The sequence below is a fragment of the Notechis scutatus genome, chromosome 4 (genome assembly GCF_049901735.1).
Source record: "Notechis scutatus isolate UNSWTSFEM ecotype Mainland chromosome 4, rNotScu1.2, whole genome shotgun sequence".
Taxonomy (NCBI): domain Eukaryota; kingdom Metazoa; phylum Chordata; class Lepidosauria; order Squamata; family Elapidae; genus Notechis; species Notechis scutatus.
In genome coordinates this window covers 13,463,270-13,489,637 of record NC_142012.1, presented here as the reverse complement: position 1 = coordinate 13,489,637, position 26,368 = coordinate 13,463,270, and the positions used below count along the sequence as shown (strand labels likewise).

The following is a 26,368-nucleotide window of genomic DNA, read 5'->3' as shown; positions in this document are numbered from 1 at the left end:
CAAATTTGTAGGCTTTACAGTTCTGGAGATTTTGTGATGATGTATGAGTGATATTTTGCTTTTTTATATAGATACATAATTTACTGTTTATGTGTAATAATTGTGCATTATCACAGATGTCTTGGCTTTTACAAGTCACCTCTCCCAACTAAGTTGCATTCTGACACCTCAATACTAGAATCTCCAGCAGTACAAGCCGTGTTTCGGTAGAGTGAGGAAGGATATTATGCTGGACCAGGACAATTTTAATTCTAAATCAGCTGTCACCACAATCTACATTTTTTTTAATCCATTGCCACATAATGTTAACTTTTACGGTGCAGCTGACGTTAACAACTAGCAAAATTAAACATTACTTGTCACACAAGGGCCTGCCATTTTCCTCCTTTTATTTTTCAAGGTTTGGACAGTTCATCGCTTCTACTTTGCCTACATTTGCAGTCTGTGAGAAATTTGTAGTCATGGAGATGAACAATGAAGAGAAGCTTGACACTGGTAAGTAGTTCCAGATTCAAGGGAAAGATTGAAAGAGAAGTTGAGATGTATTTTTGCATTAGCATTTAATGTTTTTTTTCCTAAGCTCATGTTTTCTATTCTCTGGTGTGCAAGGTAGTCCTCGACTTAAGACCTAATTAAGACTGGAATTACAGTCATAAGGCATGCTAGTTGTTAAGTGGGTATCATGTGACTGCATCCTATATTACAAACCTTTTTACACCAGTCAAAATTTATACTAAGTACAAAATTGTTGTAATACTAAAAGACTATTTACATCTTAACTTGCTTAGGTGTACGTTGTTAGATTAGTTTATAGTTATTTTCTGAAGCATGTCTATATAAATTACAATACATATCTTATAATGTGTGCATAATTCCAAAATAAATGTATTAGTGAATGTTATTTTATTTTTTCTTAATCTATAATTGTTTCATCTTGTAATCATTAAAATTTAGAGCATTTTTAGCTAAAGGAACATTTTCCATGCGATAAAACTAGGGAAGTATTTATTAGTTAGATTGATTGTGCTTTAATATCCACTGACATTATTTTAGAAAATAATCTTTTCATGAGTGTTCAAAATGGCCTCCTTCAAAGCAACCATTTCTGTTTTAGGAACTGAGGAAGATTTTGGTGGTCTTGTTTCTGCAAATCTTATTCTTCTGAGAAACAGATTGCTGGATATCCTTCTGAAACTTATGTACACATCTAAAGAAAAAACAAGTGTCAATTTACAGTGAGTATACATAATTTAGATTATTTTTTGTATAGATGTAACTATAACAAAAACCCAGGATGGTTCTACTTTTCTATCAGAAAGCAACAACAAATCCACGTGAGCAACATCCTATAGCAGTATATGAGGAGCAAAACACTAGATCTTGTTAACCCTTTTTTCCCCCTGAAAATTTGCCAATTGTGGGGTCCTTGTTGTTCTTTGAGCTTGGTGGTTTTCTTGCAGACATTTCATTACCAAACTAGGTAACATCATCAGTACTAGGAGGGAATGGGATTTGCTTTTATTTTTTGTATACTAGTGGCTTGCCCTGTCAGTGTTAATGGGAATGGTCTTGGGCAGGGGTATCAAACTCTGGGCTTGCAGGCTAGATCTGGCCCACTGGGTACTTAGATCTGGAAACAGTGAAGGACTGGCCCGCAGTGCCTCTGCCAGCAAAAGCGGAGCTCAGGAGAGCCACACGCGGTGGCCCTTTTTGCTGCCAGAGGGTGTAGGAGGCCATCACAGTCAAAAATGGAGCCAGGGCGGCGCTGTGTGGGGCCCCCCGAGCTCTGTTTTCACTGGCAGAGTGCTAGCAAAACAAATTACTAGCGAAAGTGGATCCACCAGCCCCGCCCTACCACAAGTGCCCCTGACACGAGTGATGTTGAGCTGGCCGTGCCCACCTGACCACGCTCACTTGCCCCCCCCCAAGGTCAAACACAACCCCGATGCAGCCCTGAATGAAATAGAGTTTGACACCCATGGTCTTGGGGATTTCTTGACTAGGCCATTGTTTATTGTTAGCTTGTTTGTCTACGTTGGTAATTCCTTGATTGGGGTATTGTTTACTTCTGGATTCTTGGTCTAATTTTGGTCTAGATTGCTAATTCTATGGATTCCCCTTAGGGCTTGCGAAGAGCTGGTCCGAACCCTGGGCTTTGATTGGATTGTGCTGTTTATGGAAGACCATCTGCATCCAGCTACAGTGACTGCAGCCATGAGGATTCTGGTAGTTTTGCTGAGCAACCCAACTATCCTCCTCAAATTCAAAGAAGGTCTCAGTGGGGGAGGCTGGCTGGAACAGACTGATTCTGTATTGACTAATAAGATCGGAACCGTGCTTGGTATGAATCCCCACAAGTTACCGTGTTATCAAAATGCAGTACAGGTAGTCCTCAATTTACAACAGTTCATTTAGTGACCATTCAGAGTTACAGTGGCATTGAAAATGGCAATGATTTACGACCATTGCAACATCCCCATGGTCACATGATCAAAATTTGGATGCTTGGAAACTGGCATGTACTTATGACGGTTGCAGTGTCCCAGGGTCAAGTGATCACCTTTTGCAACCTTCTGACCAGCAAAGTCAATGGGAGGGAGCCAGATTCACTTAACAGCCATCTTCCTAACTTAAAAAACTGTTGTGATTCACTTAACAACTGTGGCAACAAAGGTTGTAAAATGAGGTAAAACTCACTTAACAATTGTATTGCTTAGTAGTGGAAATGTGGGGCTTAATTGTGGTTGTAAGTCAAGGACTACCTGTATAATAGAACTTGGACTAATCCATGAGGCTGAACGGTGAAATAAAATGCTTTTCGATATAGGAAATTGCCATTTTAACTATGTACTTACAAAAGATTGCATCGGAATTTAGAGATTTGGAGTCGGGTTTTTTTCCCCCAGGCTGAATATTGTGGCCATTATAAAGTTGATCTGATATTGGGAGAGTCTTGTCTGACTTACAGTAGTATATTCTCAAATTGGAGAGGGCTCCTGAACGAGTTAACTGAAGGAGAGTACACAGAAAACTGTATGGTTAAATGAACCAGCCTTAGTTTAGTTTCCATTTCTTTAGAAAATATCTGTGGACAATTTCTTTTATGCACAATTATTGATCAGTGTGTCTTAGAAAAAGGTTACCTAACTCACAACGTCTTTAACCGGCCTGTTTATATTCTATAAAAGTTGGTTTTCATTTAAAACACAACTTTGTTCAGAGATTAGTTTATAACATTGTCAAATACAGGGTATGTTGTTACAGTCTCCCTTGCCAGTTTAATGGTAGAATGCCAAGGGGGAAAAACGACTGAGCCAGAATGCTAATCCATTATGTTGGCATATTTGAGTAGGAGTTGACATATGTTCATTTGTATGCAAGGGTTCCCCTTTAAAGGCCCTCCCAAATGATCTAATTAAGCTGATGTTATTGAACATCTGCTTGGGAGCAAAGGCCACAGCTGCTCTTGTGATGTAAGAATTGGACCAAAAACGGACTGTATGGAAAATCCTAAAATGACAAAATCTTCAAAGTCAGCATTGCTTCTTTGTTCATTGTTCTAATAATGTGGGATGAGCAATATTGTAAATATTATCTGTTAAGAGCATGCTCTATAGAATTTTGAAAGTTTACAGAGTTTTTAGCATAAAGTAAATATTTTTAATCAGAAACAAAAAAAATGTTAAAGAGAATCAGCATGGATATTTCTAATATACTGTTGAGCAAAGCCAATTGTTTATATTAATACCTTTGTTTATTGGGAATTGACAGACATCACTAGAAGAGCTAAGATACACTAAGGGGTTATTGTTAAAATCTGCTCTGAAATTAAGATGATATTGTCTTGTACTCAAGTACTGGAAGTTTCTGAAAATGTACTCCCATGACTATTTGTTTTGTTTTTTAAGATGATGTTTCATTCATTTGTTCATTTTTGCAACCAACAATAATTTAGTTTTTGTTTTTTATTTCTATACTAACTCATTTGCGATCTTTGAGAACTCCAAATTAAGAATATAGATACGTTTTCTTTTAGAAATGAAAGGGAATGAGAAAATACGTGTTTGGGAGTGAAATGAAGAATTGTTTAATTGTATAATGGTTATGCTGGGCAACATTTTTGTTATTATTGAATGCCTGGGCAACTCCATTTGTTTCAGTGGGCTCACGTAGAAAAAAGCTCTTAACAGATTTTACATAGTGAAGGATAAAGCCTATCAGCAAATTTCACCCTTAAAATTGTTGACTTTTTAGGCCAGTGATTTCCAAACTTGGCAACTTAAAACTGATGGACTTCAACTCCCAGAATTCCTCAGCCAGTTTGGTGGCCCCTACTTTAGGCCAAGGTTTTAACTCTTTTGAGTATTTTCTCTTATATGGCCTAGCATTCTTCCTAATCTCAAACATCCAGTTGAATAAAAATGACATTGAGAAAAATTGTCCTGTAACCAAGCATTTATTTACCATACTGAACGTGGCATTCAACTTGTTTTTCCAATCAGTATTGATATTACAGATTGAACTTTTCTTCTTTGTTTTCTGTTTAGGTTTTAATGTTGGCAGGAGTGCTGGTGGCAGATCAACTGTCAGGGAAATCAATCGTGATGCCTGTCATTTCCCGGGCTTCCCAGTTCTTCAGTCATTTCTTCCTAAGCACACAAATGTGCCTGCATTGTATTTCCTTCTCATGGCGCTTTTCCTACAGCAGCCAGTCGCTGAACTGCCTGAAAATCTGCAACTCAGCACACCTGTCCCCGTTAGTCGGGGCAACCAAGGTGGCCAGGTAGGAACTATGGAGCAAAATACCTACTGGATTCAATGAGATGTGAGACGACTGGTAAAAGCGAGCGTTCAAATAAACTGAATTGAACTTTATTTGGGCCAAGGGTGATTTGACACACAAGGAATTTGTCTCCAGTACAAAAGCACTTGGGATACATGCACAGCAACAGAATCATCATCATCATCATCATCATCCCAATAAAAGGGGGGAGTAAAGAAGATAATAAGAAGGATAAATAATACTACAGCTACACTACATGAGTGCATACATAGACATTAGACAATACTGTGAGGATTAGGTGTTCAACAGAGTGATGGTGCAGATACCCATTTAACCTAAATCTTCCACAATCTTTAGGCAGATGCAATATGTGTGCTTCCTTGACCAACTGTCTTTTTGGGGTTGGAAGTATCTATTTTTAAACCTTGTTGAATAAATAAGACATGATGAAGTGCTTAATAGAAATTGGTACAGATTCTGGTGGAGTTAAGTGAGCATTGGTTGATTTATACAAATAACTCTGAACTACCAAGAGGTAGAAAGGCAAGTTTTTCATTGCAATAATTTGCAGATTGCTTATAAATGAACACAAAATAATGTATTTGTATTTTTTTTCTCTCCTTCCCTGCTGAAGTTTGACTTAGATTCAATTTGGACATTCATATTTGGTGTTCCTGCATCAAGTGGCACCGTGGTTGCTTCAATTCACTGTGTTTGCACAGAAGCTGCCTTTTTACTGCTGGGAATGCTTAGGAGCATGCTAAATTCAGTAAGTACAGCATCTCTCTGAAGGCCCATGAGAAGCTGAGATATTTCACCTGTTCATTTTATCATTTTGTTGGTAAAACGTTTAAGAAAAGATTACTTGAAATTCTAAGGTAGAATCTTGTATAAACAAATGTTGGAAACACATTTTAAACGCCAACAAAATTCTATCCTTACTTGTTGGCAGTAGTTGCTTTTGTGATGCCATTAATAGATGCAATATGTTAGGCCATAGGATTGGGTGTCCAACCTTGGCAATGTTAAGACTTGTGGACTTCAGCCAGCATTCTGGATCTGCAGTTCACAGATCTTAAAGTTGCCAAGGTTGGACACCTCTTTTTATGCAATAAAAGTAAAAACAAGAGAGCTTCACATGTTAAAAGTATTGGTCTAGGATAGAGGAGAATAAGGTTTAGTCTACCTTCAGCCGTTCATTGATTTTATTTCTTCCAACTTGACTCACAAGAAAAAGTTGATTATTATTTTTTTGCTCATGGATGGATGGATGGACAGACAGATGTAAATATAAGTGGCTTCCCTTTCTTTCAAAAAAACTACAACACTTTAAACAAGTGATTGTCATATCTTTCTACCTATTCGCCACCCGAAGTGTTTCCTTGACTTCATCTGTGTTTAATAGTAATAATTAAATTTGTCGATACGGACAATTAATTAATAAAGTATTATTGCACTGTATTATATTATTAATAATTAACTTTTATTAGATGATTTTCTTTAGGTAACATACGCATGACATCATAGTCTATCAAATTAAATATCCAGAGTCTAGAAAACTAAAGCACTGCTCGATAAAGCCAACATAAATAAGTGTTTCGCTGGGTATTATTGAGGTTTTGTTGCAAAATAGAAGCAGATTTGTGCTTAGAGAAGTGGTATACATTAAGAAAAAGACACTTATGAAAGAAACAATGCTAACAAGAAACCAGTTATACTAGTTTGATGTAATGGTTAAGGTGCTGGCCTAGAAACCAGGCGACTGAGTTCTGGTCTTGCTGTAGGCTTGAAAGACTGGCTGGGTGACTTTGGGCCAGTTACTCTCTGTCTCTCTCAGCCCAACTCACTTTGCAAGGTTGTTGCTGTGGGAAAAATAGGAGGAGGAAGAAATATTTGGCATGTTCTCTTCCTTGAATTGTGTTTTTTTTTAAATAAAGATAGGATGAAAATCTAAAATAAAAAAAAGTTATCCACCCATGCATACCTAGTGAAAACTAAATTGTTGGCTTCTGCACATGAGTAAATATGAAGCTACCGGATGGCCTTGGTCCAAGCTAATTTTCTTTATATTGTATACCACAGTTAATAAAACATGTGATGTCACATATTGACATACACCTCTCTCTCTCTCTCTCCCTCCCTCTCTCTTTTCCTCCCTCCCTCCCTCCCTCCCTCCCTCTCTCTCTCTCTCCTTCCCTCCCTCCCTCTCCCTCCCTCCCTCTCTCTCTCTCCCTCCCACCCTTCCACCCTCCCCCTCCCACCCAATGCTGTATTAATAACACGTAGGGTTAATTCCTCAATAAATTTTACTGTTAGAGATGCAACTCTAGCCAGTACATTGTGTCTTAACTTATGCAGTTCTGCTTTAGCTAATGCACCACATTGTTATTTCACATTATTTTATCTTTGAAACGAATAAAGTTTCTAATGTTTCCTTGCCCTGCAGCCTTGGCAGTCAGAGGAAGAAGGTTCTTGGCTCCGCGAATATCCCGTCACTTTGATGCAGTTTTTTCGATACCTGTACCATAATGTCCCAGATTTAGCTTCAATGTGGATGAGCCCAGATTTTCTTTGTGCGCTGGCAGCTACCGTGTTCCCTTTCAACATTCGGCCATATTCAGAAATGGTAGGAAACACAAGAACTCCTTCCCTTTAAAAAACAAAACAAAACCCAAAACCTCCAATTATATGGTCTGGAAATTGATTTGAGCATTTAATTAGTAAACATAAATAGAATTGAATAGAAAGATTCATCCACAGGTAAGTTACTGAGAGCCGTCTGTGCTGTAAGTACCAGCTGACTATTCATGCAAAAGATGATTTCTGATTTTTGAAACCTGTTTAGTGTTATGGTTGCCCCAAAAAATGCCCAATTCCGCATTAAGTCTTACATGAGGAAAAACTTGAAATTTTTGCAAGCCACAATCAGCTGGATAAGGTCTCAGTATTAGAGTATTATGCACATTTGTGTTGAAGAGGCTAAAGGGAAGAAAAACATTATTTTCACCACTGTTGGGAAGCCTTTGAGAGCTTTACGAAATCTCATACACGGATTAATACCGTCAGATTCAAGAGGCTTTGCAGCTCTCACAAGGGAATTAGCACTTGATACGACTTTAACCTCTGAGAGTGAAGGTTTAAGCCACACATCGTCAACTTTTTACTCTCTCTTTTTTTTTTTTGCACCGTATTGACAACAGTTGCTGAACATTCTGGGTGGAAAATTATACTGCTTTCATTATGTCCTTTCCAGTATCTTCTTAGCTCGTAATTAGGAATTTAATCTGCTTATTATCATAGTTAAATTTTGTTTAATAGAATATTTTGCCTGGATACATTTCTACTTAGTCTCTTTCTGTCTTTATCACATTCTCAGCAGGTACCTTTTTAGAGGCATGGTTTTTATGATATAAAATTTTCCCATTTGGCCAAACCCAAATTTAAAGTCACTCTACCGTGCTTCATGTCTCTGTATGGGAGGAGGAAGGACAGAGCAGTTGTCTAAATCCTTTGTGACAATAGACAGCTTGTAGGCCTCCTTAGCACCATCTGTTGTTCTAGCCCATGATGGCGAACCTATGCCATGCGTGCCACATTGGTGCCGGCACGCGAGCTGCAGGCAAACTTACCTCACTGCGCATGCGTGTGCCTCACAGCTGATGTAATACCGGAAGTGACGAAACGGGCATATTGTTCAGCCTGAAAAGCCTTGCAGAGGCTTTTCCCAAGCCACTGGGAGGCCGAAAAAGCCCTCAAACCAGCTGAAACGTCAGCTGTGAGGCGCAGTGCAGGTGGCGGGGTAGGGGGCACATTGCATTCTGGGCGCTGGCACACGAGTGCGCACGTGCTAATACGCGCACAATTTTTGGCACAGGAGCCCAGAAAGGTTAGCCACCAGTGTTCTAGGCTCAATGACGGAGTGTGTGTGTTTTTTTGCTGTATCATATTTACTTGACCATAGGATGCCTCTGGCTTCTAAGAACATATGTACTTGCATTGTAGTACATAAATCAAGACTAGCTTCTGATGCACGTTAGGAGAAATTATAAGACAGCTAGTTCTTGACTTATGACCACAACTTGGACCAGAATTTCCATTTGCTATGAAAAAGCGGTTGTTAAGTGAATTGTGCCCCTTTTTTTTTTTCAACTTTCCAACAGCTGGGAATTCTCATGTCCACCTTTCAAGTATTTTTGCAGGGTTGTCTGTGTTTAACGTCCAAGATCATCCTAGATTAGTTAAGTGCTGCTGCAGAATTAGTCCTCAACTTACAACCATAATTGGGCGCAACGTTTCCTTTGCTAAGAGAGGCAGTTCAGTTGCTAAGAGACAAATTTATTTTAGTGAGTTCTGCTCTTGCCATTCCTAAACAGCTGTTACGACACAACTGAGACCAACATTTCTATGGCTAAGCAAAATAGTTGTTAAGAGAGGTTTGCCCCATTTTACGACTTTTCTTCCCACGGTTGCTAAGTGAATCATAGCAGCTGTTAAGTTAGTAACACGATTGTTAAGCAAATCCAACTTTCCCATTGACTTTGCTTGTAAGATGGTCACAAAAGATGATTGCATTCCGGGACACTGCAACCGTCATAAATATGAGTAGTTGCCAAGCATCTGAGTTTTGATCACGTGACCATGGGGATGCTGCAATGGTCATAAGTGTGAAAAAAAATGGTCATACGTCACTTTTTTTCAGCGGCATTATAATTTCAAACAGCCACTAAACAAATGGTTGTTAAGTCAAGAACTATCTATACACACTGAGATGCTAAAATGAGTAACTGCAATCCATCGTACTCTGTTGTCCAGAATTAACAACTGATACACAGATGACTGATTCCTTTTTCAAAAACAGGTTACTGATTTAGATGATGATGCCGGATCTCCAGCTGAAGAGTTCAAAGCATTTGCCTCTGATACAGGGATGAATCGGAGCCAATCAGAGTATTGCAACGTTGGGTCTAAGACTTTTTTAACCAACCATCCTGCCAAGAAGTTTGTGTTCGACTTTATGCGTGTGCTGATAATAGATAATCTCTGCCTTACACCTGCAAGCAAGCAAACTCCTTTAATAGACCTTCTTCTGGAGGTAAATTTAGTATTTTATCGTTGCTTTTTAAAGCAAAAAGAGAAGTTACACTGGATATTTTCAACATTCTGTTGCTACCGTAGTTAATGGGCTTTGCATACGGTGGTGCAGTGGTTAGAATGCAGTACTGCACGCTACTTCTGCTGACCGCCGCCTGCCAGCAGTTCAGAAGTTCGAGTCTCATCAGCTCATGGTTGACTCAGCCTTTCATCCTTCCATAGTCGGTAAAATGAGGACCCAGATTGTTGGGGGCAATGTGCTGACACTGTGAACCACTTAGAGAGGGCTGTAAAGCACTGTGAAGTGGTATTTTACTGTAAGAGCTATTGCTATTGTTATCACAGTAATTCTCAACCTGTGGTCCACAGACCCCTGGAGGGCCCGCGATGTTGTAACGGGGTGAAGACTTGAAGAAATATTACGATTTAAATCTTCAGTTAAGTCTTGGGGGTCTGTGGCCACAAAAGGTATTTAAATGGGGTCCGTGATGAAGAAAAGATTGAGAACCACTAGCATATCAGAATAATTTTGAGAGTCTTGCAGTGCTTTGCACCTTAAGAAGCACTAGCAATAGCATTTAGACTTATATACAGAGTCAGCCTCTTGCCCCCAACAATCTGGGTCCCCATTTCACCGACCTCGGAAGGATGCAAGGCTGAGTCCACCTTGAGCCTGGTGAGATTCAAACTGCCAAATTGCAGGCAGCCGGCAGGCAGCAGAAGTAGCCTGTAGTACCGCATTCTAACCACTGCGCCATCGCTGCTCTAGAAGGCTAGTTGGTTTCACTCCATCTCCTCAGAAAGATTTTTCTGCCCAAAACATAAGGGCAGTCCTATCTGTATATCCCATTTCTAATTTTGTAGCTACAGTACCTTCTAATTAGGAAAAAAAAGAAAACTTATTAAAGAATCATTTTTCCACATTTGTCAGCTTGTCTTCCCCCTTTAACTCACTGAGGTGGGAAGCAGCTCAGAAAAGTGACAGACACAACTGGGGTGAGGATAATGTACCAAAAAATCTTCTCCCCTGCTCTTTGTCGCAATTCCTACTTGTTAGGGAAAAGTTTTACAGAAGGAAACCAGAAAACCGTTACGAATGTTATGGGTGGGAAGGCCATTTTAAGTAAGGAAGATAGAAGTTTGGAGATAGATGCCACAGTTACAATGATCACAGGGCTTTTGGCTGCAAGAATGCAAAGGAGCCCTGCACTTAGCAAAGATATTAGTTGTGTCTCCCAGTACTGTTACCTGGGAGCAATATAAATCAAACTAGATTGGAATGTAGCATCTGATAGTACAGTGGAATCAGTGGTGGGTTTCAGTAAAAATTCCTACCGGTTTGGAGAGCTCGCTTCGTGCAGCAATCCACTCTGCCATGTGAACAAGCTGAGCTAATAAACAAAGGAATATAGGAGAGGTAAGAGTGGGGGCAGGTGGGCGGGACCAGCCAGAGGTGGAATTTGCTGGTTCTCCCCACCAGTCAAAATTTTTGCTACTGATCCGCCAGAACCAGCCCAAGCCAGCTGAATACCACCTCTTGAGTGGGATAACCTTACTGTGATCTGACCCAATGCCTTCCTTTAAAACCACATTTCTATAAAGGCTTCAAGCCCCTTTTCTTCTACTGATTTAGTATCTTCTAATATAAATTATGCCCTTTATCATACTCACGTAGTGTCTTCTTTTGCACCAAGGAATGAGTAACCATCTGGTTTCTATTATCTACCTCTTTCCCCATCAAGGTCCACAGGCTTTTTTTTTTTCATTTCTTTGCTCTGTTTAAGAAAGAGGAGAGAATTATTTGCCTTCTACATTGGCAATGGAAAGGGAATTGCGTTCTCAAGTGATTTCTATTCACTTCGCCTACAGTGGAAGATATTCTGCTGAAAGCTGTCTTAAAGAACTGGGCTTTTTTGACTTGTGGACTTCAACTCCCAGAATTCCTGAGCCAGCTATACTGGTCAGGAATTCTGGGAGTTAAGGCCTGCAAGTCATAAAGGGCCATAGTTTTCCACCTCTGGTTTAGAATAACCTAACCTCTCCCCTCAATAAATTAAAGATAACGTATCATAGAAAATTATAATCAGTTTTATTTTTGTTGCACAGTAGAATTTTTTTTTTTCATGGAAATATGTAAAAGATATATGGGCTTCCCATTAGTTTATACTCGATATATGGGCTTCCCATTAGTTTATACTCAGGTCATTGTTAATTTCTGAGGGAAAGAATTAAGACTAACACATTAATACTTTATTATTCACCTTTACACTAAATACATTGAATGAAAAGTTTTATTTGTGCCAAGTGCCAAACAGTCCAATGTGTAATGCATCTTAAATTTCCCAGAGTTCATAGTAACATTTCAGAATAGCTTTCTCTGATGACATCTTATTATCCTTATTCTGCATTTCTAGGCATCTCCAGAAAGATCAACGAGGGCCCAACAAAAAGAATTTCAGACTTATATTTTGGATAGTGTTATGGACCACTTGCTTGCCGCTGATGTGTTATTGGGTAAACATTTGTTTGCATATTTTAATCCTTAATACACCTTCTTCAAATCCTCAAAAGAACACAACTGATGAATTGCTGTAAATGAAAAATGTTGTTTCTACACATCAATTAAAAATTACGAATTACTTTAGTTGAGAACGATCCATTGAAATAAGAGCAGTTGTTCTGATACTGCATAATGATACTGTGTAATGTATAATGATATTTCAAATAAGAAATTATTTTCTGATCTTGATGTTAGTTGTATGGAATGTCCTTATATGCTCTGTCCCATGGATGGTGGAATTGGAGTATTATTATTTTTTGTATGTATTCATTTTGGGAATGAAATTCTTCTGCTGTTTTCCTTGTTATAGGTGAGGATGCATCTTTGCCTATCACCAGTGGAGGAAGCTACCAGGTGCTTGTAAACAATGTATTCTATTTCACGCAGCGTGTGGTAGATAAACTTTGGCAAGGGATGTTCAACAAGGAATCGAAGTTGCTTATAGATTTCACACTCCAATTAATTGCACAGGTATGCTCACATGATTTTGTATTTAAAGAAAAGTTCCATTGGCTATGTAGACAGACAATATTTCCTATACTTGTTTTTCTTTAAATATTTCTTTCCATAAAAACATTTAGTAAAGATGGAAATACGTATGGATTTTATGGTTTCCCTTTCTCATACTTCATTGAATCAAAGTTATAGTGGGCCAATTGCTTGTTCACAACTTGGAGATGATCTCCTGTTAAACCAGTTTTCTCCTCCTTGCTCGTTGTATTGGCACAAACAGCAGCTTCTGTTGTTGAAGTCAGATCTTATATCTGGCAATCACATTAGAGCAACGGGGCAACTATTTCCCAACCTTCAAAGCTTCCAAACAGTTGTGCCTTTGTTCAGTAGATGGGCTGAAGGGGAAAAATGAGTCCTGCAGATCTATCAAAAGCTTCATCGTATTTTAACTTGGTTTTTTTTTTGCTTTCACAGGAAAGAGTGAAAATTGGATTTTGCTATTTGATGAATACTTTTAATAACAAGGGGCAGTGTTAGCAATGACTTAGGCTAATTTCCAAGATAATGGAACCTTCTCATTTAGCAGAGAAAAATCATTGCTGAAAATCTGCTTAAAAGCGTAGAAATAAAAGTATACGGTACTGTTATGATTTCTCTCTTTTTAAAATTTTATTTTGTGTGCTGCTGTTGTTGTTTTTAAAGTCAAAAAGAAGATCTCAAGGATTATCCCTGGATGCTATTTATCACTGCCTGAACAGGACCATCTTGTACCAATTCTCAAGACCACATAAAACGGTTCCCCAGCAAGTTGCTCTTCTCGACTCCCTAAGGATGCTTACTGTGAACCGAAGCCTGATCCTGGGTCCCGCAAATCACGACCAAGAATTCATCAGCTGTCTGGCTCATTGCTTGATTAATCTTTATGCAGGAAGGTAAGTGTCCCAGAGTGTATGCTTTCCACGTTTGTTGATTTGATAAATGGTTTGTTTTGTGTAATCATCAGGATGATTAACATTAAGTTTCTTTTTATAGGTGTGATTTATAAAACATAGCTCATATTTCTGATATTTAGGAAGGCAAAGTAGAATAACCAATTCCTTGTAGAAATAGAGCTTTAATGCTGGAGAAACTGGATATCGACACTAAAAAAGACAATGACAAGCAGATTTGAAGGGCTTTTTATATGTATGAAGTGTTACCAGTTTAGATGCAGTTTTTCTTGTACCCCTGAATTGCTTCAGATACCAGCTTCTACTCATAAATATTGAAATAATGAAGATGTATTGAGTTTGCACGAGTGACAGGACTTCTGATCATAATTTGTCGAAGAAGCACGTTCATAATTCTTTTTCGTCTGCTTCATCTATAAACAGCTTAAGAAGAAAGGTGTTCACCTGATACAAACAGTCCTTTCTTGGTCTTGCTTTAGAGAAGCTAATTTGCAAAAATGAATGTTGATCGTTGCTTGGAATTTATAACTGCCACAACTTTTGCCAATTAAATCTATCAATTTTTCATAATCAGGCTCACTTTTTGTACATTACTTTCCCCATGACACACTAGGCTTTTTTTTTTTTTTTTTGGCGTGAACATTAGGACCTTGTGTGGGAGGCATTTAAATAATGAGAACTCCCATCTGTTGGCTGAAGTAGCAGCATTATAAATTTGTACTATATAATTGACCTTTACCTCACTCAAGTGAGAATGAAAAGACGCAGAGCGTTCTGATATTCCATATGCTTTCTTTCTAGAAATTGTGATACAAGAAGTCCTCATTCAACAACAGTAATTGGGAGCAGAATTTCTGTCGCTAAGCAACATGATTGTCATGTGACCATGCTGCTTAGCAACAGCAGTTACAACCATTCCCTGTTGCTACTATTAAGCAAAGGACCACAGGTCATTGAACAAGGACTTCATACAACTTCTGTTCAGCTTCCCCATTGACTATGTTTGTGGAAATCCAGCAAGGAACGTTGCAAATCACAATCATGTGTCCGTGGGATGCTGCAACAGTCAGAAACCCAGCTTGGTTGCCAAGTCCCAGATTGCAATCATGGGACCACTGGACAATGCAACAGCTGGAACCTCAAGGACCAGTTGTAAGCACCACTTGTTCAGCACCAACATAAGTTCCAATGTTCACTGAAGAAGTGGTTGTTACCCAAATATTACCTGTAGTTTATTTTCATTTTTATTTCACAAAACAAAGGCAAATACAAAAACATATAAAGAAAAAGAAAAAAAGTTTTCACATGTTTGCGATCAATTTTTACACACTTCATTTTTAAACCAAGGACCCCGTTTATTTATTTAGCGTACGGCAAATACATGGACTTATAGCAGTTCAAATGTTAAAGCTCTTGATGGACATTCAGACACAATGTGATGGATATTTTGTCGAGTCACAATGAGGGGTAGAGACAAGACCCCACTTAAACAATGAGTCCTAGCAGACACCATGTTGGGTACGGATCCTGTTCAGAGTTGACCAATGCTGGCAGGTTAAAACCTGACACCATTTGTGCAAGGTCATGTGCCTGGCGTTCAGCAGCCCATTTGGCTTTCCACTGTGTGTTGACGTCCAAGTTGTTAGACAGCTGTTGCGCAAGTTGTCAGTTTGTTGTACTCCTTCACTAAGGCTTCCTGCCTTTGTAGAGCTGGTAGTACAATGTATTTAGAGAGTTCTACAAAGATTACAGGACCCCCTGTAATTTAATGCTATGCTAATAGCTACATAAAAACACAGAAGGATCTTTCTTCAACTTTACCTACATAATTCTGAAGTGTATTTTTTTTTCCTTCTTCCAGCCTAGGAAACGTAGCTTATAATGAAATATTAGTTGAAAGGGATGCCCTAACACATGCGATAAACTGCTTCTTTGCCTTTTTAATAAATGTAATGTTTCCTGCAGGTGCTAATTCCACAGCTAATTTTTGGGAGGTAATATTACAGATAATTCAGAACCTTTTGTATTCATACATAACAATAATTTGTTTGGTCTTGTGGTTGGTAAGGCAGTTTGGTTTAGTGGTTAAGACACCTGGCTAGAAAATTGGAAATGCTGAATTCTAGGCCCGCCTTAGCCATAAAAGCCAACTGAATGACTTTGGGCCAGTCAGTCTATTTCACAGGGTTGTTGTTGTGGAGAAAAGAAGAAGAGTAAGGTGTGTTGGATACGTTCACTGCTTTGAATTTTGTAAAAATGATAAAGGTGGGATACAAATGAATAAAATAAATAACATTTAATTACAATTTGAAAATAGAACACCTTGTGATACAATAGTAACCTGCCTCTCCAATCTCCGTAGCATATCAGTGTTATATTTTTAATTTAGCACTGGCCCACATGAGGCATTGCTTGGCTGTTGCCTTTTAATGATTCTATCCTGTTCACTATTGCACCTTTTTCACTATGAGCTTCTTGAGACGCTCAGAAAATAAGATGTGTATATTTATAAATGCAGAAACCTGTCTATTTATATCAGGACCAGCTTTCCTTCCCCCCCACAGCTTTTCTAAAGCAAATATCCCTCCTTCACATCTAACCTTATTGGATGATGTTTACAGCAGCGTTGAGGGTTTTGGCCTGGAAGCAGAGGCCAGAATGACCACATGGCACATCATGATACCTTCTGACGTGGAGCCCGATGGAGTCTACAGTCAAGATGTCGGGGAAGGTAACGATACGCCGTGAAGCATTTTAGCATGTTAGGCTGAAATACGGGTCAAATGTTGCTTGTTGTGCTTCTCCCCTTTTCCTATCCTTTCCCTGATCTTTTAGGGCAGGGGTGTCAAACTCAAGGCCCACAGGCCGCATCCAACCTGTGGGGTGCTTAGACCTGGCCCGTGGGGGCCACCCTGGAAACAGCAAATGACTGGCCTGTGGTGCCTGTGCCAGTGAAAACAGAGCTCGGGTGACCGCGTGTGCCACCCCCCCACAAAAAAATCTCCATTTTCAGTGGCAGAAGTCTACCAAAACAAACTAAAAACAAAACAAAAGGAGAAATGTTCCCCCTTTTGCATTTGAGCAGGGACAGGAAAGGACAAAGGGAAAGAGGAAAGGACAAAGAAAAAGATGGGAAGATGGGAAGAGAGCAAGGAAGGAGAAATAAGGAAAGAGAAGAAGGAAGAAGAAAGGAGAATGAAGGAAATAGAAGGAAAGGGAGAGAGGGAGATTATAATGAGAGGGAGGGAGGGTGTGAGAAAGTCCTGCCTTAACACTTGGCCCCCCGAAATGATTGACATTGAGCTGGCCACACCCACCACGTACGTACGTATGTACGTCCCCGTCTCCCCCCCGGAGGTCAAACACAACCCTGATGTGGCCCTCAATGAAATCAAGTGTGACACCCCTGTGTTAGAGAGTCAGTGGGCCATGAAGAACACATTGGAAATGCTAAGCAGACTTCAGCTCAGCAGATTGAAGTGTAGGCTGGAAGAGGCCTGATTGACAGCAAGCAGTTTGAGAGTGTAAGGTGGGGAATTAAAGTGATGATAGGCTGCGTATCCACTTTAAATAGACCCTGCTAAGCTGCAGTCAGGAATGCATTAGAATTAGACGTAAATCTCTGTCGCTCAGCGGAATCTGTAGAAGCAGCAAACAAACAAGAGAGAGTGAACAATAACATTTTAGCTGCTGCTAGACACGTGGAAAATTCAGCGCCGACAGATGGCTGATCAGAGACATAATTCCATACTTAGGATTATTATGAGCTGTGCTGGCACAGTGGTTAGAAGGCAGTATTGCAGGCTAATTCTGCCGACTGCCAGCAGTTCAATCCTGACTGGCTCCAGGTAGATTCAGCCTTCCAGCCTTCCGAGGTGGGTAAATGAGGACCCAGATTGTTGGGAGGGTAGTATGTAAACCACTTAGAGAGGGCTGTAAAGCACTGTGAAGCGATATACTCTCTCTCTCTCTCTCTCTCTCTCTCTCTCTCTCTCTCTCTCTCTCTCTCTCTCTCTCTCTCTCTCTCTCTCTCTCCTCCCCCCCCTCTCTCTCTCTGTGTGTAAAGTATATATGTACTTAGATTGTAAAATCTAAGTGCTGTTGTCATTCTAACAAAAATGCCATCTCTTGGATTCCAACGTGTGGAATGGGGTATTTCCATTTTGTTTGGGTGGCTGAGTTCAACCTAGAAGAAAGTTAGCCTGTCAAATATCCAAGTACAGGGTGTCCTCGAATTACGACCATTTGTTTAGCAACTGTTCAAAGTTACATCAACACTGAAAAACATGACTTACAGCTGGTCCTCGCACCTATGACTGCCGCAGCATCTCTAGGGCCATGTGACCAAAATTCAGTCTCTTGGCAACCGGTATGTGTTTATGATGGTTGCAGCAATCCCATTTGTGATACCATTTGTGACCTTCCCTGACAGCTTCCAACAAGCAGTCAGTGAAGGAAGCTGAATTCATTTAACAACCGTGTGATTCACTTAATAGCTGCAGTGATTCACTTAACAACCAAAATTGGGCACCACTCACTTAACAACCCCCTTGCTTAACAATGGAAATTCTGGTCCCAATTGTGGCCGTAAATTGAAGACCACCTGTACTAAGCTTTATGTGGCTCCAAAGTCAGAGTTGGAAAAAAGGGCAGGTCCTTTCTAGAGAGAACTCTTGAGTTAAATTGTAAGCTTACAGAAATTGCGTGTTATCATCTTTTCTTTACATTAGTATCTCGCCTTAAGTTGACATGGCAAGTCTCTGGCATTAGAACTGATTGCTTTTCAAATAAAAGTTATGTTGCTACAGATATTTTCCTGGATCATGTTGGCACTTAATCGCTGCAAATTGTACAGCAATAATGCTAAAATGATGCTTAGATGAATGTCTTACTATACTTAGCTCTCAGCAGTTTTTTCAGGGCTGTGATTTTCATAGTTGATCCCAGTTTATTTGTTCTGTTTGCATATGTAGGTCGCCAGCTTCTCCTTAAAGCTGTGAATCGCGTGTGGACAGAGTTGATCTACACCAAGAAACAAGTTTTGGAGGAGGCTTTCAAAGTATCCCTTCCGGTCAATGACAGAGGCCATGTGGATATGGCAGTTGCAAAGTCTCTTATTGAAGAAGCCAGTTTAAAATGTTGGCAGAATCACTTAGGTAAGAGCAAAGGGTGGGGGGGGGGGATTTAATGCTCCGATTTGGAATTTAGGACATAATCTGTTCTGTGAAATGATGTCCAAAATGTTTTGTACTTAAAACATTTTATACTTGAAATGTCTCCAGAATTTTCAGACTAGCCCATTTAGATTTTTGAAACAATGGCTTTGAACTTGAACTTGAGTGCTTGGAGTTCAGCATTTTTCGAATCAAACACACTCATAGTTCTAAAGGTCTCCAGAGCACGATTGTCCACACCTGAACATTACAGTTTTTCTTCCAAACTGTGCTGGAATCATCTGGTCCAGGAAATCCCTTAACCAACTCTGCTAAGGAAGTTTCCTGTAGTGCAGGGATGTCAAACTGGCGGGCCGCAGACCGGATGTGTCATGCACAGGCCACCCCCACCCCCAGGTCAGCGAATGGGGAAAACGTCATGAAATGTCATGTGACGGTAATGGGACGCTCTGAGTTTGACACCCATGCTATAGTGTGATCTCTGTAGAAGTGCAATGGGCTCTGAATCCAACCAAAACTTAATTTGGGTCTTATAAGCAAGTAGATCTCTGAAGTTTTGTTGAAATTTCCTTGGAAACTTTGTAGAACAACATGACAGTCTGGATTATATTAGATGGTAATGGTTTTTTTTTTTTGGGGGGGAGTTGGGGGGGTAAAATTTTAAATTTTATTTAAAGTACATACAATTCATCTTCCATTTAATGGTGTATCATCTGGGTACAAATATCTTGTGCAGTAACAATTAAAGTTTACATCCATGTTCATAATTTAGTATTCTCTATTCTTATTCTTATCTTGTTAATATACATAATATCTCTATTACTATAACACTCCTCTTTTTAACATGTTTAATTTATTAACATATTTTCTATATTTCACTAATCTATTAGCTATTTCTAGCTTTCATATTTTTTCTTGCCATCGATAAAATAGTTCCCATATCTTATAATATTCAGTTTGCTCCTTCTCTTTAATTGCAAGTGTTAATCCAATCATTTCTGCACATTCTAATATTTTTCTGATCACATTTTCATCAGTAGGAAACTCTTCACTTTTCCAATTTTGAGCAAATACAATTCTAGCTAATTCTAGTTAATACATTAATAATCAAATATACATTCTCTTTACTATAAATTTCAGGTAAAATCCCCAACAGAAATATTTCAAGTTTTAAATTAATATGCTCTTGTATCATCTTTTCCAACCATGTATGCATTTTTGTCCCAATATTTTTTTAGGTTCTGCACATGTCCACCACATATGATAATATGACCCAGGTGTTTGGTGGCATTTCCAACATTTAGCTGATTTATCTTTAAACATCCCTGCCAACCTCGCCAGTGCTAAATGCCATCTATAAAACATCTTATACAAGTTTTCTTGCAGTTGACATAACTTATAATTTCTATCTGGGGAGTTGTAAAGTACAGTTATTGCATTTTGATCAATTGTTTTATCTTCCAGCTCATGAAAAGAAATGCATCAGTAGAGGAGAAGCATTGATTCCAGCAACTCAATCAAAGTTATCTCGAGTCAGCAGTGGTTTTGGCCTCTCCAAACTAACCGGATCAAGAAGAAACAGAAAAGAAAGTGGACTTAGTAAACATAATCTATCAACACAGGTAACTTAACAGAATTAATAAAAGGCAAAACAAGTTCAAAATTAACAATAATAATAATATTATCATTATAAATATGTCTACGATAATATTTGTATTCTTACCCTTAGGAGATTTCTCAGTGGATGTTTACTCACATTGCTGTGGTTAAAGACTTGGTAGACATGCAATATAAAGAATATCAAGAGGTAAGTGAATCCATATTTGCTTGAAGATGTTTTGCTTCTTATCCAGGAAGCTTCTTCTGAAGAACTGAAGAGGAAACTTTTTTCAGTTCTGGAAAAAAAAAAAGCACCTTTGGGACAACCATGAACCTGGATGACTGTAAATATCATAGACATTTACAAATCTAATAGTAAAAGCTCCTTCAAGAATAGATCTTAGCTTTAACTATAAACTCCATAGGTAAGGGGGGTATCTAAACAGGGGTGGGCTTCAAAAAATTTAGCAGGGGGCTCTCTGCCCAGTTGCTGGGTAGGCATGGGCATGGCCTAGTCGGCCTCCTGCACCACAGCGGAGAAGGGGTGTTTTTGCCTTCCCCGGACTCCGGAGGCTTTTCCTGAGCCTCCGGGAGGGCGAAAACTGCCTCCCCAGGCTCCGGAGGCTCTCTGGGAGCCAAAAATGTTTCCGGCCTTCCTGAACTTCTGGGAGGGCCATTTTTCGCCCTCCCCAAGCCTCTGCACACACCCTGCACTTACCTGCCTCCAAAACGGGCCATGTAGGGACTCCGGGGAAGGGAGGGGTGGGGTGGGTGGGGCCAGCCAGGAGTGGGATTTGGGGGTTCTCTGAACGGCAGAATCTTAGCTAGGGGTTCTCCCGGACCCCTGTGAACCCCCAGCTGCCCACCCCGCTAAATCTTCAACTGCAAATCTTTAAGCTTTTTTTTTTTAAGGTTCAAGGAATTCATTGTGGTTTGTTCGTTTATTTGTTTTCTTTGCCTTAAGTCATGAGAGGTTTGCAGTAGAATTACTGTAGAAGGTGGCTAATGATAAAATGACAGCTGACCCTGTCTTTCCTTTTTCTAGCGTCAGCAAAATGCCTTGAAGTACGTGACAGAGGAGTGGTCTCTAATTGAATATGAGTTGTTACGGGAGAGGGGCCTTTGGGGGCCTCCCATCGGTTCTCACCTGGACAAATGGATGCTGGAAATGACAGAAGGGCCGTGCCGGATGAGGAAGAAGATGGTACGAAATGACATGTTTTACGTGCAGTATCCTTACATGCCGGATACTGAACATGAGACTAATTTGCTGGTAAGCATAAATGCATGAGAGAACTTATTTGTAGATTAGAACACTATTTGATTGCTTGTATCATTGTAAATAACGTTCATAGCAATGACTGTCATCTGTAATGCAACCTATATTTATTGGCCATTAATATTCATTGGCTGTGGATTTATTGAAGTTTTCTGGGAGGGCATTGCTGTTGGGTTATTGATAGAGGTTGATTTATCTCTTAAGAGATTGTCATCAACAAATGTTTGGGGTTGCTGCCTGAGCTACATCAGCTCTATAGCTTTTTTCCCTTGAGTTTCTTTTTCTACAATCCAGTTGTTCCATCTTTCAGTCAGAGCGTAACCAAAGTCAAGTCACCTGTGTCTTGTTCTCTGTCCTAATGCAGCGGTCCCCAACCTTTGTGGCTTGGCAGCCCACCTGAAAGGGAGAGAGGGGAATGGTGCTATGCGTGTGGCAGACCTGCGTGTCTGCACACATGCACACAGCTCAGGCCAACATGCGCCGGCCTGACGCTGCCAGTGTCAGAGCTCCAGTAGTGACCTCTATTTAAATCATGAGTGTCTAGCCTGATTTTCAAAGCTCAAAGATTTATTAGGAGAAGACATGCTGGTGCTGCCTGGGTGTAGCCAACTCTGAGGCACATCATTCATTGTCACCCTTGACCTTGGTTTTCCCCCACCCCCTGGGTGTATCATAATTCATATTCTCCAATGGGACACATCCATAGCCAAAAGTCATCAATCATACTCTCCAGTTAGAATTTTGCACGGCAGAAACTTTGGTCGCCTGGAAACTATCTATGAAACATCCATGGAATGCAGTTTTGTTTTTGCAGCTGCTACACTACCCCCACCTCCCTTTCTGTTGGCAACTCTAAAAGACCAGAGAAATATTTTATGAGTTGACACACAGCCCAGTTCCAAATAGGCCATGGCCCAGTAGTGGCCCATAACCCAGGGTTGGGGACTCCTGTCCTAATGTGCAGACCAGATCTATATGATGCCTCAAGCCACCTGAAAGATGGTTTGTGATTTCCTTGTATTTATACTTCTAGGCAGGCAGCAAAAATATGAAATATAATGAGCCACTAGTAGATTACCATACAGGATTGATCATTTACATTTAATCTGCTGAATTAAAAGCTAATACAGGTGGAGCTGGACTGATCAAAAACACATGGGAAGGTGATAATCCATATTTGGATGTTAGAAGCCTGGCTTTTAATAATCTGTTGTACTTGCAGACTGAACATTGAGAGTATTAATTGAGAATTGCTAAAATACTAAATAGATACTCCTCAATTTATGGCCACAATTGAGCCCAAAATTTCTGTTGCTGAGCAAGACAGTTCTTAGGTTTTACCGCATTTTACACCTTTCTTGCCACAGTTAAAAGAATCAATGCAGTAGTTAAGTTAGTAATACAGTTGTTAAATAAATTCAGCTTCCCCATTGACTTTGCTTATCAGAAGGTCACAAAAAGTAATCACATGACCCTGGGACACTGCAATCTGTCATAAATATGAACCAGTAGCCAAGCGTCTGAATTTATATCACATGGCCATGGGGATACTGTAATGGTTGTAAGTGTGAAACACTGTCATAAGTCACTTTTTTTCAGTGCTGTTATAACCTCGGTGACTAAACGAACTGTTGTAAATCGAGGACTACTTCTATGTGCAATTTTTTTCCTAGATTATTGATTCAGATCATATATCCATTTGCAATTAAGTAGAGCAAGGGTGTCAAACTCACAGCCCGCAGGCTGGATGCGTCGCGAGCTGGTCAAGCCCACACCTAGTTTAGCGAAAGGGGAGAAAGTTGTGATATGTCACATGACGCCACCGTGATGACGCGAGTTTGACACCCCTGAAATAGAGTTTAACCTCAGTTCTAACTATTTTTAATGGATCAAATGCTGATGTGTCATTTCCGCCCTCCCCTCCCCCGCCTCACAATCCATGATGCAGAGAAAAGAAAGATTCATTGTGGTATTTTGAAGGCTTGATCAAAATAGATTCTGATAGTTTTAGCCAAGTGAACATGCCATCATTGTGCCAACATTCGTTCTTTAGAGTGATTTATTTTCCCCTCATGTTTTCATATTTAATGCCCTGTTTTCAGTTTGACTTCTCAAGTAAGGCTCCGGAGACATCTGACGATGCCATTCCCCAAAAGGTAAAGAAAGAAAAAGATATCCACGGGTGGCCGAGTGGCTAGAAATCTCTCTGCATGTTAGGCAATCGTAACAAAGCTTCCATGGTTGGCTTTTTGTGCTTTCTCAGTAATTCTGTTGTTGTAAGATTAACGATCTACAGTAAATATACACTTCAGGGGGTGTTGCTGTATTCTCTTCACGTCTTGATTTAATACAGCGTTTCCCAACCTCAGCAACTTTTAAATGCATGGACTTCAACTCCATGCACATATTGGCTGGAGAGTTCTGGGAGTTGGTATCCCATGCATGTGTCAGCATTTCGACTAACCAATTCCAAACCAATAAACTCAGACAGACATTTCTTCAAAGTCCCATTTATTTTACAGTTGTCATATTGGCACATCTGGGAAAACCCGACTCTGAGAGTCCCGGGTTTTCCCTTCCCAAAAGAAAATCAAAGATCCAACCCCTGCAGCCATCAGTCCATCTCATGGCCCAATCAAATCTTTGTTCCAGCTGGAGACATCCCTCCAGTCACTCCCCTCCAGGTGCAGGGCAACATGTCCTTGACTCTCTGAGAAAGAATGTTGTTTTTTTTTTTTTAAAAAAAGTTTTATTGATTTTAACAACAAATAAAAACACATAAAACATAAAACATAACATAAGAACATCATCATTCTTCATAAATTTACAGACAGTGTATCGGTTGATTTATCACTTCTTTTTGTGCATCTATTTCATAGTCATCATAATAATTATATTACATAATAGCTCATATTATCAATCAATAATTATATATCCTAATATCCTTATTAAACAATCATTTGACTATAATTTAACTAATTCATGCTTAAGCGAGATAACTATAATTTAGTTAATTTATAACAAATCGTAAAATCATACCAAATCTATCTTAATATAATATTCTAAAAATATTATCAAAACCAAAATATATATATATTCTATTATTATATTGTTTTATCTAACCATTGATAAAAAGATCCCAAACTTCATAGAATTGTTTATCTTCTTGTTCTCTAATTTCAAATGTCAATCTACTCATTTCAGCACATTCCAATATTTTCTTAATAATTTCTTCCTCTAATGGTATTTTCTCACTCTTCCAATTTCTAGCAAATACAATCCTAGCCGCTGTTAACACATTTACAATCAAATACTTTAAGTTTTTATTAAATGTATCAGGTAAGATTCCCAATAGAAAAATCTCTGGTTTCAAATCTATATGTTTTTTTGTCATTTCTTCCAACCATATGCGAATTCTAGTCCAGTATTTCCTGGCCTCCTCACAAGTCCACCACATATGGTAATATGAGCCAGGGATCTGATGACATTTCCAACACTTTTCGGATTTATTCTTGAACATTCTTGCTATTCTTGTCGGGGAAAATGCCACCTGTAAAACATCTTATACAAATTTTCTTTATATGCTACTGACATTGTCATTTTATAATTTTGAGACCACAATTTTTGCCATTTTTCTAAATCAATCCCATATCCAAAGTTCTTCCCCAAACAATCATTGTTTCTTTGACTTGTTCTTCCTCTAATTTAATTTCCAACAAATAACTATATAGTTTTTTAATCACTTTTTCATCAGCACCTGTCAAAATCCCATCTAAATCAGTCAATTTATCATAGAATCCTTCTGTTTTAGAATCTTTAAGATACCTTGAGTGTATTTGCATATGAAAACCAATTCATCTTTATATCTTGTTCTTCTAGCTTTTGCATCGTTTTAAGTTCACCCTTTTCATCCAGTATTTCCCCATATCTAACTGTTTGTTCCTTCTTATAAATTATGGGATAGGAAAAAGCTTCAATAGTTGATAACCAAACTGGAATTTTCAAATAACATTGTTTCTTAATTTTCTCCCAATTCAACCATAACGATTCCCGTATATAGTGCCTTCTGAAATAACCCTGCGATTTAGTTCCTTATACCATAAAAAGCATGCCAACCCAATAATAAATCATGTCCTTCCAGTGCCAGTAATCTAGACTTTCTTAACGTTATCCATTCTTTAACCCACATTAAATTTGCAGCTTGATAATACAACTCCCAATTAGGAAGGCCAAATCCTCCTCTAATTCTAGCATCCTGTAAAAGTTTTAATTTTATTCTCGCTTTCTTACCTTGCCATATATACTTCAACACCATTTTATTTAATTCATCAAAATAGTCTTTACCAAGCCTAATTGGTATTGTTTGAAACAAATATAAAATTCTGGGTAAAATATTCATTTTAATTGTTGAGATTCTACCTATCAAAGATAATTGTAGATTTCCCCATTTTTTCAAGTCAGATGCTATCTGCTGTTTAA

At 39.1% G+C, this 26,368-nt stretch overlaps 1 protein-coding gene across 7 annotated transcripts in view; it reads left to right on the top strand.

Annotated features, from left to right (window-relative positions):
- WDFY3 (WD repeat and FYVE domain containing 3) overlaps window positions 1-26,368 on the top strand; it is a 182,410-nt gene that overhangs the window by 116,822 nt on the left and 39,220 nt on the right. For 2 of the 7 annotated variants that reach the window (XM_026683686.2, XM_026683684.2), the window contains 16 exons: window positions 401-495; window positions 1,115-1,235; window positions 2,124-2,341; window positions 4,548-4,783; window positions 5,418-5,552; window positions 7,230-7,409; window positions 9,642-9,875; window positions 12,289-12,388; window positions 12,745-12,905; window positions 13,590-13,819; window positions 16,402-16,568; window positions 18,811-18,993; window positions 20,476-20,633; window positions 20,741-20,818; window positions 21,656-21,883; window positions 23,992-24,045. In XM_026683686.2, the coding sequence (XP_026539471.1) occupies window positions 401-495; window positions 1,115-1,235; window positions 2,124-2,341; window positions 4,548-4,783; window positions 5,418-5,552; window positions 7,230-7,409; window positions 9,642-9,875; window positions 12,289-12,388; window positions 12,745-12,905; window positions 13,590-13,819; window positions 16,402-16,568; window positions 18,811-18,993; window positions 20,476-20,633; window positions 20,741-20,818; window positions 21,656-21,883; window positions 23,992-24,045 (2,578 nt within the window). The remainder of the gene's footprint in view (window positions 1-400; window positions 496-1,114; window positions 1,236-2,123; window positions 2,342-4,547; window positions 4,784-5,417; window positions 5,553-7,229; window positions 7,410-9,641; window positions 9,876-12,288; window positions 12,389-12,744; window positions 12,906-13,589; window positions 13,820-16,401; window positions 16,569-18,810; window positions 18,994-20,475; window positions 20,634-20,740; window positions 20,819-21,655; window positions 21,884-23,991; window positions 24,046-26,368) is intronic. The other 5 variants (XM_087962813.1, XM_026683688.2, XM_087962815.1 and 2 more) reach the window with 5 other exon arrangements.